We start from the raw sequence: 13,919 nt of genomic DNA, 5'->3' as shown, positions 1-13,919 counted from the left end.
GATCTTTGGTGGGGGGGCAGGGGGGGTCTGCTGCTGCTCTGCAGTTGATCGGTGAGGGTGGAGGGGGACAGGGGTGGCGATCAGTCTGGGTAGTGGGGGGGTGATAAGGGGGGCAGTGATGTGTGTGTGTGTGTGTGTGTGTGTGTGCGCTCCCCTTATCCACCCTGCACTACCCACACACATCACTGCCTCCCTTATCCACACCCCCATTACCCAGACCGATCACCACCCCTGCCTCCCTTCCCCCCACCGATCGCCCGCAGAGTGGCAGCGGATCCCCCTGCCCCCCTCACCAGAGATCCATCTGCTCCCCCTCCAGAGATCCATCTGACCCCTCCCCGAGATACATCTTACCCACCTCCCTCTCCCCCTCCCCCCCTTCCCCCGAGATATACCCTCACTCTCTCTTTTCGTTCCCAGGCCGTTTTCTCCACTTTATGCAGCTCGGGTGCGATCTGACACAGAAGCGCTTTTTCCAATATTTTTCTAACTGCGCATGCACAGTTCAGAGCTCCGATTGTTCCGGCAGTGCTAAGCCCCACCCACAGTGCGAATTGGACTGGAGATGGCTGACAGCGTATGGGGACACCTGAAAGCAGATTTCTAAGTCGGATCTGCACTACACCCAGAATCAGCACTTAGAATGAAAATGGTAAAATCGGGCCATATGACTCTATTTGGCTGGTGGTTGCATACTTCTCAGCCCTTCCACACCAAATGTGGGCAAATCTGTCCATAAATACTTGGGGACATAATCTCCAGATGTGACAGCAGTGCTTTAGACTACCAATCAATACCATTTATTGGCAAATTCTGTGCAGTTTAATTCTGTGAGCCCGTGCTCGTTATGAAACTGGGTTGTGCCACACACTTGTCATGAGCATATGAAGAGAATTACATTTTTACTTTTATAAAATGCAGCATGGTATATGGACAATTTGCCTTGGCCCAAGATGAAGTCTGGGGTTTAAGGAGGGGCTTTGGGAGGGGTGTAAGATGACTTTTGAAATGTAAATATCCCTGTCGAGAGCTATCTGTTGACAAGACAGTCAGGGTGCAAGATTGCTCATGGAATTTACAGTTCCTATTGTTTGGGTATTTGCAGAAACTCAAATACAAGGACCAGTGTCTGCAAACTTGAAACCTAACAACCCAAGTGTGGAGAAGCCATTTATCATAATCAAGTATGAACTTCTGGTATTTGTTCCCCATTGTGTGGCAATGGCTTATGACATTGAATCATTTGTGTGCACAATGGGAGTATTGATTCTGTAATCACAGGTTTACAGCATGGAAACGGGCCCTTTAGCCCAATTTGTCCATGCCACCCTTCTAATAAAAACCCTAAACTAATCCCAATTGCCCATATCCCACTATGCCCATCGTACCCATGTAACCGTCTAAATGCTTTTTAAAAGACAATATTGTATCTGCCTCTACTACTACCTCTGGCAGCTTGTTTCAGGCACTCACTACCCTCTGTGTGAAAAAATTGCCCCTCTGAATCCTTTTGTATCTCTCCCCTCTCACCTTAAACCTATGCCCTCTTGTTTTAGATTCCTCTACCTTTAGGAAAAGATATTGACTATCTACCTTGTCTATGCCCCTCCTTATTTTACAGACCTCTATAAGATCGCTCCTTAGCCTCCTACGCTCCAGAGAATAAAACCCCAGTCTATCCAGCCTCTCCTTATAACTCAATCCATCAAGTCCCAATAGCATCCTAGTAAATCTTTTCTGCACTCTTGTTTAATAATATCCTTTCTATAATAGAGTGACCAGGATTGCACACAGTATTCCAAGTGTGGCCTTACCAATGTCTTGTACAACTTCAACAAGACATTCCAGTTACTGTGTTCAATGTTCTAACCAATGAAACCAAGCACGCTGAATGCCTTCTTCACCTGTGACTCCACTTTCAAGGAGCTATGAACAAGTAGAGTTCTGTAACTCTCCCCTACACCATACCATTAACTGAGTAAGTCCTGGCTTAGTTCAATCTACCAAAATGCATCAAAATGACCAGACCAGAACGTGTCAGTCTTGGAACAACATTGAGGGGCCATCACCCAGCTAATAGAACAGAACCCTTCCGAAACAGACAGTCAGCTCAGGCAGTAAAGAGAGGAGCTAATTTGATTTCACCTACAAGAATATATTTCTTCTCTGCAGAAACCCACCCACAACTATGCATGAAAACCCAGAAAGTCCCAACTTTCATTTCTCTTCAGGCTTGCAGTGTTTTCATCTTAAAACACTAATGATGGGCATGTGATCTTTTTCTTGCCATTCTATTAATAATCTAAGCGCATATGTCACTTCTGGAGCTCTTCCTTTCTTCTGTTACGAATCTGTGTCTTTGAGGGAGTGAGTGTTTTGTTGTGTTTGGGTGTTGCATAAATAAACATTTGTTCTTGCTTTCAATTTAAACATACCAGAAAGCCTGCCTGTGTCTAGCCTTTAAAGTCACAACATTCAAAAGGTATAAGATATTCCTTCTGAAAAAGTACATCTTGTTGCGAATGACTGTGAGGTGAGGAAAAAGGGGAAAAGTTATCCCCTCACCACTCCCTATCTGTTACAGTTGAAACTTCTGAGATTTGATGTGTGTCAGGCAGGTTAACAGAGGAAACCGCCTCATCTTATATAATTGGTTGGATTCCAACCATGGTCCTAGAAATAAAGGGATACTATTTAACCTATTCAGCAGTAATTTTTATGCTATTGTTCCAAATTTATAAAAACAGAAATGATATCACACATCTGGTGTAAATTTAATTTAGATTGTTCTAAGTCTTGCATTTCCTTTAATGTTGCTACCACTCTGACTTTCTTTAAACAGGCTGTTAGAAGAAGCAGAACCCATACCACGGACAAACGCGATGATGTCTCGATCACAGCTTCAGGTTAGAATCAGGTTCCTGACCTATTTAGCTGTAGTTAAAAATAAATGCTGCCTAGCTCATTTACAATACCCTGGCTGAGAAGACGCCAATGTGACTAGCTCCCATGTTTCTGCCTGTGAAATCCTGTAAACCAGCTGCTAAAACGTACATGACAGCAGCCTCAGGTGATTCCTTCCCTATGAGCTTTCCTATGACAGCACGGTTCAAATTGGGATTCAGTGAATCTTATGGGAATCTGAGTTAAAACTATTATCTTTGTGTTGGCGTTATCCTCAACTAAAATGAGGTTTGAAATATCCTCATCACACCTAGCAATTGATGGCGAGATAGCCTTCTTTGTGATTTCAAGAAAAATTAAATGCATGTTGGGAATCCAGGGAAAGGTGAAGACTCGCTGAACCCCTGCAGTTTTGCTTTTTAAAAATTATGTAATCAGCTGAATTCTGAAGATTAGTAATCAAGACCAAATACATTTTTCTGGACTATTTTAATATATACAGGTCCCTTGTTTAAATGTGGATGCTTCTATCCATTCATTCCCTTCAAAACATTGTCTAAATGTTACTGCAGAGGCTGTGTCTTGGTCAGTTTTGCTGCACAGGAATTATTGGTTGACTGATTTTTCAATTTATAAATACAACTTGCTGAAACTGACAGTGGATTGCAAAACCAATAACACAGCTACAAATCTAAGAAGTTAAAAGAGTCATTGCAAATGCAGGTGGTGAAATTGTTTGTCCAGATTGCATTCTGATTTAATTTTTTTGTCCTCAATATTTTCCCCAAATATAGGCAACGGAAAACAGACATAAACCAAAAGATGAAGCAAGGATATGGGAAGGTACTTAACATCTGTGCAGCTATTTTGAGAGATAAATTTAAGAAGCATTAAATTTCTTCGCTTGAATGTTCCTGTGCAAATCTTTAATGTAGTACAAGTTTAAAATAAGCTTTACAAACAATATGAAAGAGAAATATCTGAGCTCATTATCTTATTTCCATAACCATTCCATATATTCATTCTTTGAACACTACCTATTTACCTAATGAAGCTCAATATCAAATATTTTCTAGCTGTGGAACCATTTACAGTTTCTCAGGCCAAAAAAATTTATATTTGTTGATGTTGTCATACTATTAGCCATTTTTATATCGACAATGTTTTTAGTCTCAATTCTGTAAGATGAGGCTCCATGAACTGGCATTTGTTCCTTCATCCAGTTTTATATGGATTTCCTATTCATTAAGAAAAGAAATGGGGCTGCATGGTGGCACAGTGGTCAGCACTGCTGCCCTACAGTGCTAGGAACCAGGGTTCGATTCCTGCCTTGGGTCACTGTCTGCGTGGAATTTGCACGTTCTCCCCATGTCCGTGTGGGTTTGCACCGGGTACTCCTGTTTCCATCCACAGTCCGGAGGTGTGCGGGTTAGTGGATTGGCCATGCTATATTGCTCCTTAGTGTCAAGAGGACCAGCTAGGGTAAATGCATGGGGTTATGGGGATACAGCATGGATGGATTTGTGGTTGGTGAAGACTCAATGGGCCAAGTGTCGTCCTTCTGCACTAAGATTCAATGATTTTAAGAAGACTAGGGAGCAAAGTTTGTAAGATCGATGGCAGGATTTCCCATACTGATGCTGGTTTCCCAGATTCCAGACGCTTAAACAGCACTAATATAAAAGATAGCTGTAAAGTATGGTCATAGAACATTGAGTAATCCTCATACATAGCTGGTTAATGAGCGTTATTTACTAAGCTATGAAATTTTTACACTCTGTTTTGTTCTTCTGAATGAGACGTCAAACTTGAGGCCATGGCTATTCAAAGACGAGCAATTTTACTAACTGTGCTCTATATAAAAAATCTTTCAAGTAGTAGGGGCGTGGATGGGGCAGAGTTTGTAAGGAGCATCCAGGAGCGCTTCTTAAAAATGGTATGTAGATAGTCCAACTCGGGAAGGGGCTGTACTGGACCTGGTATTGGGGAATGAGCCTGGCCAGATGGTCCATGTTTCAGTAGGGGAGCAGCTAGGGAACAGTCACCACAATTCAGTAAGCTCTAAGGTACTGATGGATAAAGATAAGTGTAGTCCTCAAGTGAAGGTGCTAAATTGGGGGAAGGCTAATTACAACAATATTAGACAGAAACTGAAGAATGTAGTTTGAGGGCAAATCAACATCTGGCATGTGGGAGGCTTTCAAATGTAAGTTGATAGGGATCCAGGACCAGCACATTCGTGTAAGGATGAAGGATAAGTATGGCAAGTGTTGGGAATCTTGGATAACAAGAGATATTGTAAGCCAAGTTAAAGAAAAAAAAGGAAGCATTTGTCAATGCTACGAGGCTGGGAATATACAAAGCAAGTGTGGAATACAAGGAAAGTAGAAAGAAACTTGAGCAAGGAGTAAGGAGGGCTAAAAGGGGTCACGAAAAGAACATAATAAGAACATAAGAACATAAGAAATAGGAGCAGGAGTAGGCCATCTAGCCCTTCGAGCCTGCCCCGCCATTTAATAAGATCATGGCTGATCTGAAGTGGCTCGGTTCCACTTTCCTGCTTTCTCCCCATAACCCTTAATCCCCTTGCCTACCAAAAACCTATCTACCTGTGTCTTAAATATATTTAGCGAGGTAGCCTCCACCACTTCAACGGGCAGAGAATTGCAGAGATTCACCACCCTTTGAGTGAAGAAGTTCCTCCGCAACTCCGTTCTAAACTGCCCCCCCCCCCTTATCTTGAGGCTGTGCCCTCTAGTCCTGCTGTCCTTTCTGAGTGGGAAGAACCTCTCCACCTCTACCCTATCCATCCCTTTCATCATCTTATATGTCTCAATGAGATCTCCCCTCATCCTTCTAAACTCTAACGAGTACAAGCCCAGTCTATTCAGCCTCTCCTCATAGCTCAACCCCCTCAACTCCAGTATCAGCCTAGTAAACCTCCTCTGCACTCCCTCCAAGGCCAAAATATCCTTGCGCAAGTGCGGTGACCAAAACTGCACAAAGTACTCCAGCTGCGGCCTCACCAGTGCCCTGTACAGTTGCAGCAAGACCTCCCTACTTTTATATTCAGTCCCCCTCACTATGAAGGCCAGCATCCTATTTGCCTTCCTGACCACCTGCTGCACCTGTAGGCTGGGTTTTTGTGACTCATGCACAAGGACCCCCAGGTCCCTCTGCACCGTAGCATGCTGCAGTTTTTCGCCCTGTAAGTAGTAGTCCTTCCTACCATTATTCCTACCAAAGTAGATAACCTCACATTTGCCAACATTGTATTCCATCTGCCAGGTCCTCGCCCACTCGTTCAGCCTATCTAGATCCCTCTGCAGACTTTCCACACCCTCCGCACAATTTGCTATTCCACTTATCTTTGTGTCATCAGCAAATTTCGACACCTTACACTTGGCTCCCTCCTCCAGATCATCTATATAAATGGTAAATAGCTGAGGCCCCAGCACCGACCCCTGGGGCATTCTACTAGTCACCAACCGCCAATCGGAATAGCACCCATTGACACCCACTCTCTGCCTCCTATTTGACAACCAGTCCTCTATCCACGCTAATGCCTTACCCCCAATTCCATGCCCCCTAACCTTCTGTCACAACCTTTTGTGCAGCACCTTATCAAACGCCTTCTGAAAATCAAGAAACACCACATCCACCGGTTCCCCTCTATCCACTGCGCTAGACACATGCTCATAGAATTCCAATAAATTTGTCAGACACGACTTCCCCTTAACGAAACCGTGCTGCGTCTGCTCTATCAAACAATTCTTCTCAAGATGCCTCGCTATTTTCTCTTTGATTACAGATTCAAGCATTTTTCCTACAACAGACGTTAAACTAACCGGCCTATAATTCCCTGCCTTTTGCCTACTACCGTTTTTAAACAGCGGCGTAACATTAGCCGTTTTCCAATCTACCGGCACTTCCCCGGAATCCAGCAAGTCATTGGCCAGCAGGATTAAGGAAAATCCCAAGGCTTTTTATACATATATAAAGAGCAAGAGGATAGCCAGGATTGGCCCACTCAAGGACAGGGGAGGGAATCTATGCGTAGAGCCAGAGGAAATGGGCGAAGTATTAAATGAATACTTTGCATCAGTATTTGCCAAAGAGAAGGACTTGGTGGGTGATGAATCTGGGAAAGGGCTTGTAGATAATTTGAGTCATGCTGAGATCAAAAAGGAGGTGGTATTGGGGTTCCTGAGAAACATGAAGATGGACAAGTCCCCAGATGAGATATACGCCAGAATACTGAGGGAGACAAAGGAGGAAATTGATGGGGCCTTGAGAGAAATCTTTGTATCCTCACTGGCTACAGGGGAGGTACACACAGTAAGAAGTCTCACGACACCAGGTTGAAGTCCAACTGGTTTATTTGGTAGTAAATGCCACTAGCTTTTGGAACGCTGTTCCTTCATCAGGTGAGTGGAGAGTTGTAGCAGATTAGCTGTAAAGACTCGCATCCAAATCAGTATTCTGTAAACTGTGTGTGTCTTTATATGCCCTGTTTGTGATCAGAAATCTCCACTCACCTGACGAAGGAATAGCATTCCATAAGTTAGTGGCATTTACTACCAAATAAACCTGTTGGACTTTAACCTGGTGTTGTGAGACTTCTTACTGTGTTTACCCCAGTCCAACGCTGGTATCTCCACATCATGACTACAGGGGAGATCTCAGAGAATTGGAGAACAGCCAATGTTGTTCCTTTGTTTAAGAAGGATAGCAAGAATAATCCAGATACTTACAGGCCAGTGAGCCTTACGTCAGTGGCAGGAAATTATTGGAAAGGATTCATTGAGGTAGGATTTACTCCCACTTGGAAATAAATGGACATATTAGTGAGAGGCAACACGGTTTTGTGAAGGGAAGGTCATGTCTCAAGAACTTGATTGAGTTTTTTGAGGAAGTAATGAAAATGATTGATGAGGGTAGGGCAGTAAATGTTGCCTAGGTGGATTTCAGTGAAGTTTTCCCTCATGGAGACTGGTGCAGAAGGTGAAGTCGCATGGGATCAGAGGTGGATACAGAACTGGCTTGGTCATAGAAGACAGAGGATAGTAGTGGAAGGTATGTTTCTGAAGGGAGGGCTGTGACAAGTGGTGTTCCTCAAGGATCAGTGCTGGGACCTTTGCTATTTGTAATATATATAAATAATTTGGAGGAAAATGTAACTGGTTTGATTAGTAAGCTTGCAGACAACACAAGGGTTGGTGGATTTGCAGATAGCGATGCGAACCATAGAGGATACAGCAGGATATAGATCAGTTGGAGATTTGGGAGGAGAGATGGCAAATGGAGCTTAACCCAGACAAGTGTGAGGTAATGCATTTTGGAAGGTCTAATACGGATAGGAAATATGCAGTAAATGGGAAAACCCTTAAGAGTATTGATAGGCAGAGGGATCTGGGTGGACAGGTACACAAGTCACTGAAAGTAGCAATGCAGGTGGAGAAAGTGGTCAAGAAGGCATACGACATGCTTGAATTCATCAGCTGTGGTATTGAGTTTAAAAATTGGCAAGTCATGCTGCAGCTTTACAGAAATTTAGTTTGGCCACACTTGGAATATAGGGTTCAATTCTGGTCTTCACATTACCAGAAGGGTGTGGAGGCTTTGGAGAGGGTACAGAAAAGATTTACCAGAATGTTGCCTGGTTTGGAGGGCATTAGTTATGAGGAGAGGCTGGAGAAACTTGGTTTGTTATCACTGGAACGACGGAGGTTGAGGGGCGACCTGATAGAAATCTACAAGATTATAGGGGTATAGACAGAATGGATAATCAGAAGCTTTTTTCCAGAGCGGAAGAGTCAATTACCAGGGGGCATAGGTTTAAAGTGTGAGGGGCAAGTTTTAAAAGAGATGTATGAGGCAAGTTTTTTTACACAGAGGGTGGTGGATGCCTGAAACTCACTGCCGTGGGATGTAGTGGAAGCAGAAACGATAGTAACTTTTAAGAGGCATTTTGACAAATACATGAATAGGGTGGGAATGGAGGGATATGATCCATGGAAGGGTCGGGAGTTTTAGTTCAGTCAGGCACATGGTCGGTGCAGGTTTAGAGGGTCAAAGGGCCTGTTCCTGTGCTATAATTTTCTTTGTTCTTTGTCTGCATCAAATACAAAACCTCTAGATAATGGGTGTATGGCAGTAAATTTAGGAACTACTTCAGTGGCTTGCCAATGAGGCACATGAACCAAAACAGCTTTCTCAAATCTTTTGCTGGGACATTCCTTTAAGCTGCTTCTATTCCATCAGTGTTACTTTGCTGGAAATGCAGCAGACATCCCATTTAAATAAGTCATACCAGCAAAGCAGGAACAACACTTGACACATTTCTCTCGCTACAGGATTTGAATTTTACAAGGGGTCACTTGATCATCACACCCTGACTGGCTGTCTGAAAGTGTTGGCCATTTTTATACCTAGTTTTGTAGGAGTCTCAAGGATAGTATTTTAAACTGACATCAGTTGGCCTATGGCTTAGTGAGGAGCTGTACTTAAGGAATATTGTTAAGATATCTCCAAGTTCATTTCCATTAAGGACATGCTAGAGCTCTGTCTTTAGTTATGTTGGAAGTGTGTGCACGTGTTTTACCACTTCTGAGGTTGTCATAGCATTAGTGTTAGATTTTGGGGCAGGCGAGGGAAAACCCAACCTGTTTACTTTTGCTAAAGACGAAATACTATGAATGCCACAATCTGAAACAGAAAATACTGGAAAAACTCAACAGTTTGACAGCACCCATGGAAAGAGAATTCATTTTTGCACCTTCTGAAATGTCAACCTCTCTCATGTCTGACTTTCCTTAACATTTTAGTCTCTTCACATACAGATCAGGTGCATTTTGTGAGCCACCTAGAATGCCAAAGGCATGTGGCTATGGAATCGGGTCTCAGTGCTCCATCACAGCAGCCCATCCATCAACATTGTTTAATGGTCACCACTCACTCCCCTCACCTCCACTCCATGCCCTCCCTTAACCCCTCAGAAAACCCATGCTGCCTTCCACCCCATGCTACCCCATCTCACCCTCATCATAGAGTCATAGAGGTTTACAGCATGGAAACAGGCTCTTTGGCCCAACTTGTCCATGCTGCCCTTTTTTTAATCCCCTAATCTCATCCCAATTGCCCACATTTGGCTCATATTCCTCTTTACCCATCTTAACCATGTAGCTATCTAAATGCTTTTTAAAATATAAAATTGTACCTGCCTCTATTACTACCTCGGGCACCTTGTTCCAGACACTCACTACTCCCTGTGTGAAAAAATTGCCCCTCTGGACACTTTTGTACCTCTCCCCACTAGTTTTAGATTCCCCTACCTTTGGGAAAAGATGTTGACTATCTAGCTGATCTGTGCCCCTCATTATTTTATAGACCTTAATAAGATCACCCATCAGCCCCGTACATTCCAGAGAAAAATGTCCCAGTCTATCCAGCTTCTCCTTATAACCCAAACCATCAAGTGCCAGTAGCATCCCAGTAAACCTTTTCTGCACTCTTTCTAATTTAATCATATCCTCTCTATAATAGGATGACCAGAACTGCACACAGTATTCCAAGTGTGGCCTTATCAATGTCTTGTACAACTTCAACAAAATGTCCCAATTCATGCATTCAATGTTCTGACCAAAGAAACTAAGCATGGCAAATGCCTTCTTCATCACTCTGTCCACCTGTGACTCCACTTTCAAGGAGCTATGAACATGTACCCCATGATCTCTGTGTTCTGTAACTCTCCCCAGTGCCCTACCATTAACTGAGTAAGTCCTACCTGGTTCTATCTACCAAAATGCATCACTTCGCATTTGTCAAAACTAAATTCCTTCTGCAATTCATCAGCCCTCTGCCCCAATTGATCAAGATCCCATAGCGCTCAAAAAAAAAAATTGTCTTCACTGTCCACTATGCCACCAATCTTGGTGTCATCTGCAAACTTACTAACCATGTCTCCTATATTCTCATCCAAATCATTAATATAAATGACAAATAACAGTGGGCCCAGCACTGATCCCTGAGGCACACCACTGGTCACGGGCCTCTCAGAATGCCTATGCAACTTTCATTCCCCCTTAGATCCCCATGCTATAGTCATGTCTGTTCCATTGCATCTAAGATCCCTTGTGGCACCCATACTCTCTCAGATGCTGTATTCCACCTCATGTCTCCTCAGCCCCCTGCCACCATATGCCTGCTCAGGCCTCCATTGCTACCTCATCCCACCAACTTGCATACCATCCCATGCCCCAGACTGTCCATGTCATGTCCATGACCTCTCAGATCCTCCATGTCACCCAATATGCCCTCAGATTTCTTATGTCACCCCATGATCCCTCAGATCCCCCATGCCACCATGTGCCACCTCCATGTCCACCATATATCTATAGCCATTTACTCAGTATCCATTAGGTATTGTCCTTAGGAACCATGTAACAGCAATGGAAATTATGGGGAAAAATACACTTCCAACAATCTATGTAACTCTGAATTAAAACACATAGGAAAGTACATATTATGTACTCCAAGAAACCACCAAAGGAATGGTCTGTTAATCTAGCTGTCAATCATTCTTGAATCGTGCCACACAAATGCCAGGCAATGACCATCTTCCAGTGCAATCTACCCACTGCCCCTTGACATTCAATGGTGTTGCCTTCACTGAATCCCCCGCTGTCAACATTCTTGGGGTTACATTGACCAGAAACTCAACTGGACATGTAAACACAGTGGCTACAAGAGCAGGTCAGAGGCTAGGAATCCTACAGCGAATAACTCACTTCCTGATTCCCTAAAGGCTGTCCATCATTTGGAAGGCACAAGTCAAGAGTGTGCTGGAATTCTCCCCACTTGTCTAGATAAGTGCAGCTCCAACAACACTAAAGAAGCTTGACACCACCCAGGATAAAGCAACCCATTTGATTGAATGTTACACAAATATCCACTCCCTCCACCACTGTCGCTCAGTAGCAGCAGTGTGTACTATCTACAAGATGCACTGCAGCAATTCACCAAAGATCCTTCGACAGCACCTTCCAAATCCACAACCACTTACATCTATAAAGACAATGGCAGCCGATACATGGAAACACCACCACCTGCAAGTTCCCCTCCAAGACACTCAGGGCCCTGACTTGGAAATACATCATCCTTTCTGTGCTATCAATGGGTTAAAATCCTGGAATTCCTTCCCTAACAGCATTGTGGGTCAACCCCAAGCACATGGACTGCAATGATTCAAGAAGGTGGCTCACCACCACCTTCTCGAAGGCAATTTGTCCCACAAATAAAAAAAACAATAGAGCTGAATCCATGCCTGTGAAACCAAGCCAAGCATTCATGATGGCTACTGTTGTTAATGACCTTGCCAGAAACTGACAGAACAGACGGTGCCCCATTTCCAGTTCAAAGTGTGCCTTTCAATCAATGCAGGGGAGCAGGAGCTGAGATATTCTCAACTTTGATTAACAATCTGATGTTAGTTGATTTAAATAACACAAAACGCATCAGAAAAGGCTGAGATGAAATTTTTGAAACCTTTTCTAATGCATAATGTCAAATTAAATAGTGCTATTAAGCACCAGAACATTTACACAATGCTGGTCAATATAAGGATCAGCTTATCTTTGAAGGACAGATCCCTATGATAAAATGTTGCATTAAAGCCTATCTATATGACAGTAAGCTATATGAGGACCTGTTCGAAAGCCTGCTTGCTGGAGATCTTGTTGGGGCTCCTACTGGGGAGATGGGTGAATAGGAAGACCCATTTGACTCAGGCTGCAAACCCACTAATTATATTTAAATGTGTAGTTTTGAAAATGCATCAGATTCATAAGAACATAAGAAATAAGAAATAGGAGCAGGAGTAGGCCAACTAGCCCTTCGAGCCTGCCCTGCCATTCAATAAGATCATGGCTGATCTGTCGTGGCTCAGTTCCACTTTCCCGCCCTCTCCCCATAACCCTTAATCCCCTCTCTTATCAAAAATTCCTGCCTGCTATGGGTGAAAACTGGTCAGGGTTGGCAACAAGGTCTGGAAGAGTCGCTACAGGTTGGCATTGGGCACAGAACCCGCTTCTCCGCCGACTCCCAATTCTGAGCATCGCGATTCATGACTGGAACTAATGAACCCGCAGCATCCCCTTCCACCCCAGGAACTTCCCAAATGGCAAAAAAGGGCCACAAAATGGGTGGGAATGAAGCAAAATTGGTTTCCTCTTGGAGGAAATAAACACATGCAAAGTTTTGCACTTTAATTCTTGCCTCCACTTTTTGATGAAAATCTGGCCCTAGCCCGCAAAGGTTAAACTTGTTGGTCCTGCACAAAAGAAGCACTATATGACCATTAATCTATCATTAGTTAGGTACACCCTGATTACAATCTCAGCAGTTATACTGGGAACATGCTCTTAATCCTCTTTTTTATCATAGATTCCAGACAAGTTTGTGGTTCCAGCAAAAAATATGAAGCCTGACTATCAATGTAAGCAGGGAAATCCAGCACCTAACCGCTCAGCCTGTATTTCTCCAGCCTAATGTGTAAAGGGACGTTTGGACATCATTTCTCTCCACCCCACCCCAAAATCTCTCCTTTCCTTCTGCTGTTCAGGCTGCTTCTGTGACCTGATCCTTAATGGTGGGGTGGAACCATTGGGCTGTTCTAAGGTGGTTCAGCATCTTGGCCTCTTGATGACATGTTAACCCCTGTCTGAACCAAAGACCTGTGGACACCATCCCTCATTCTCCCCCCACCACACTCCCCAACACAGGAAACGACCTACGTCTGGTTCTATCTCGTTTACTATAATATGCCTTATAAGTCAGGGTTGACAGCTTTGCCTCTTATTCTTAGGATAAGTAAACTTTCTGAAATGATAGTGGCTCAGGCTTAAATAAACCTCTCCTGTTTCTGAGAGATTCTACTGGATTTAGGGCAGGACAACGTACAAAATCTCAAGGGATTTTGGCTCCTTTGTGAAAAAGAATCATTAGGACCTCATTTA

At 43.6% G+C, this 13,919-nt stretch overlaps 1 protein-coding gene across 1 annotated transcript in view; it reads left to right on the top strand.

Annotated features, from left to right (window-relative positions):
* Positions 1–13,919, top strand: part of LOC145345026 (synaptotagmin-like protein 2) — a 189,713-nt gene that overhangs the window by 80,276 nt on the left and 95,518 nt on the right. The window contains exons 4-5 of the mRNA XM_080192540.1: positions 2,843–2,906; positions 3,699–3,747. Of these exons, the coding sequence (XP_080048666.1) occupies positions 2,843–2,906; positions 3,699–3,747 (113 nt within the window). The remainder of the gene's footprint in view (positions 1–2,842; positions 2,907–3,698; positions 3,748–13,919) is intronic.

This window comes from Carcharhinus amblyrhynchos, chromosome 7 (assembly GCF_965287045.1).
Source record: "Carcharhinus amblyrhynchos chromosome 7, sCarAmb.v2.hapA, whole genome shotgun sequence".
NCBI lineage: Eukaryota > Metazoa > Chordata > Chondrichthyes > Carcharhiniformes > Carcharhinidae > Carcharhinus > Carcharhinus amblyrhynchos.
This window is presented reverse-complemented; position numbering and strand designations above follow the sequence as displayed.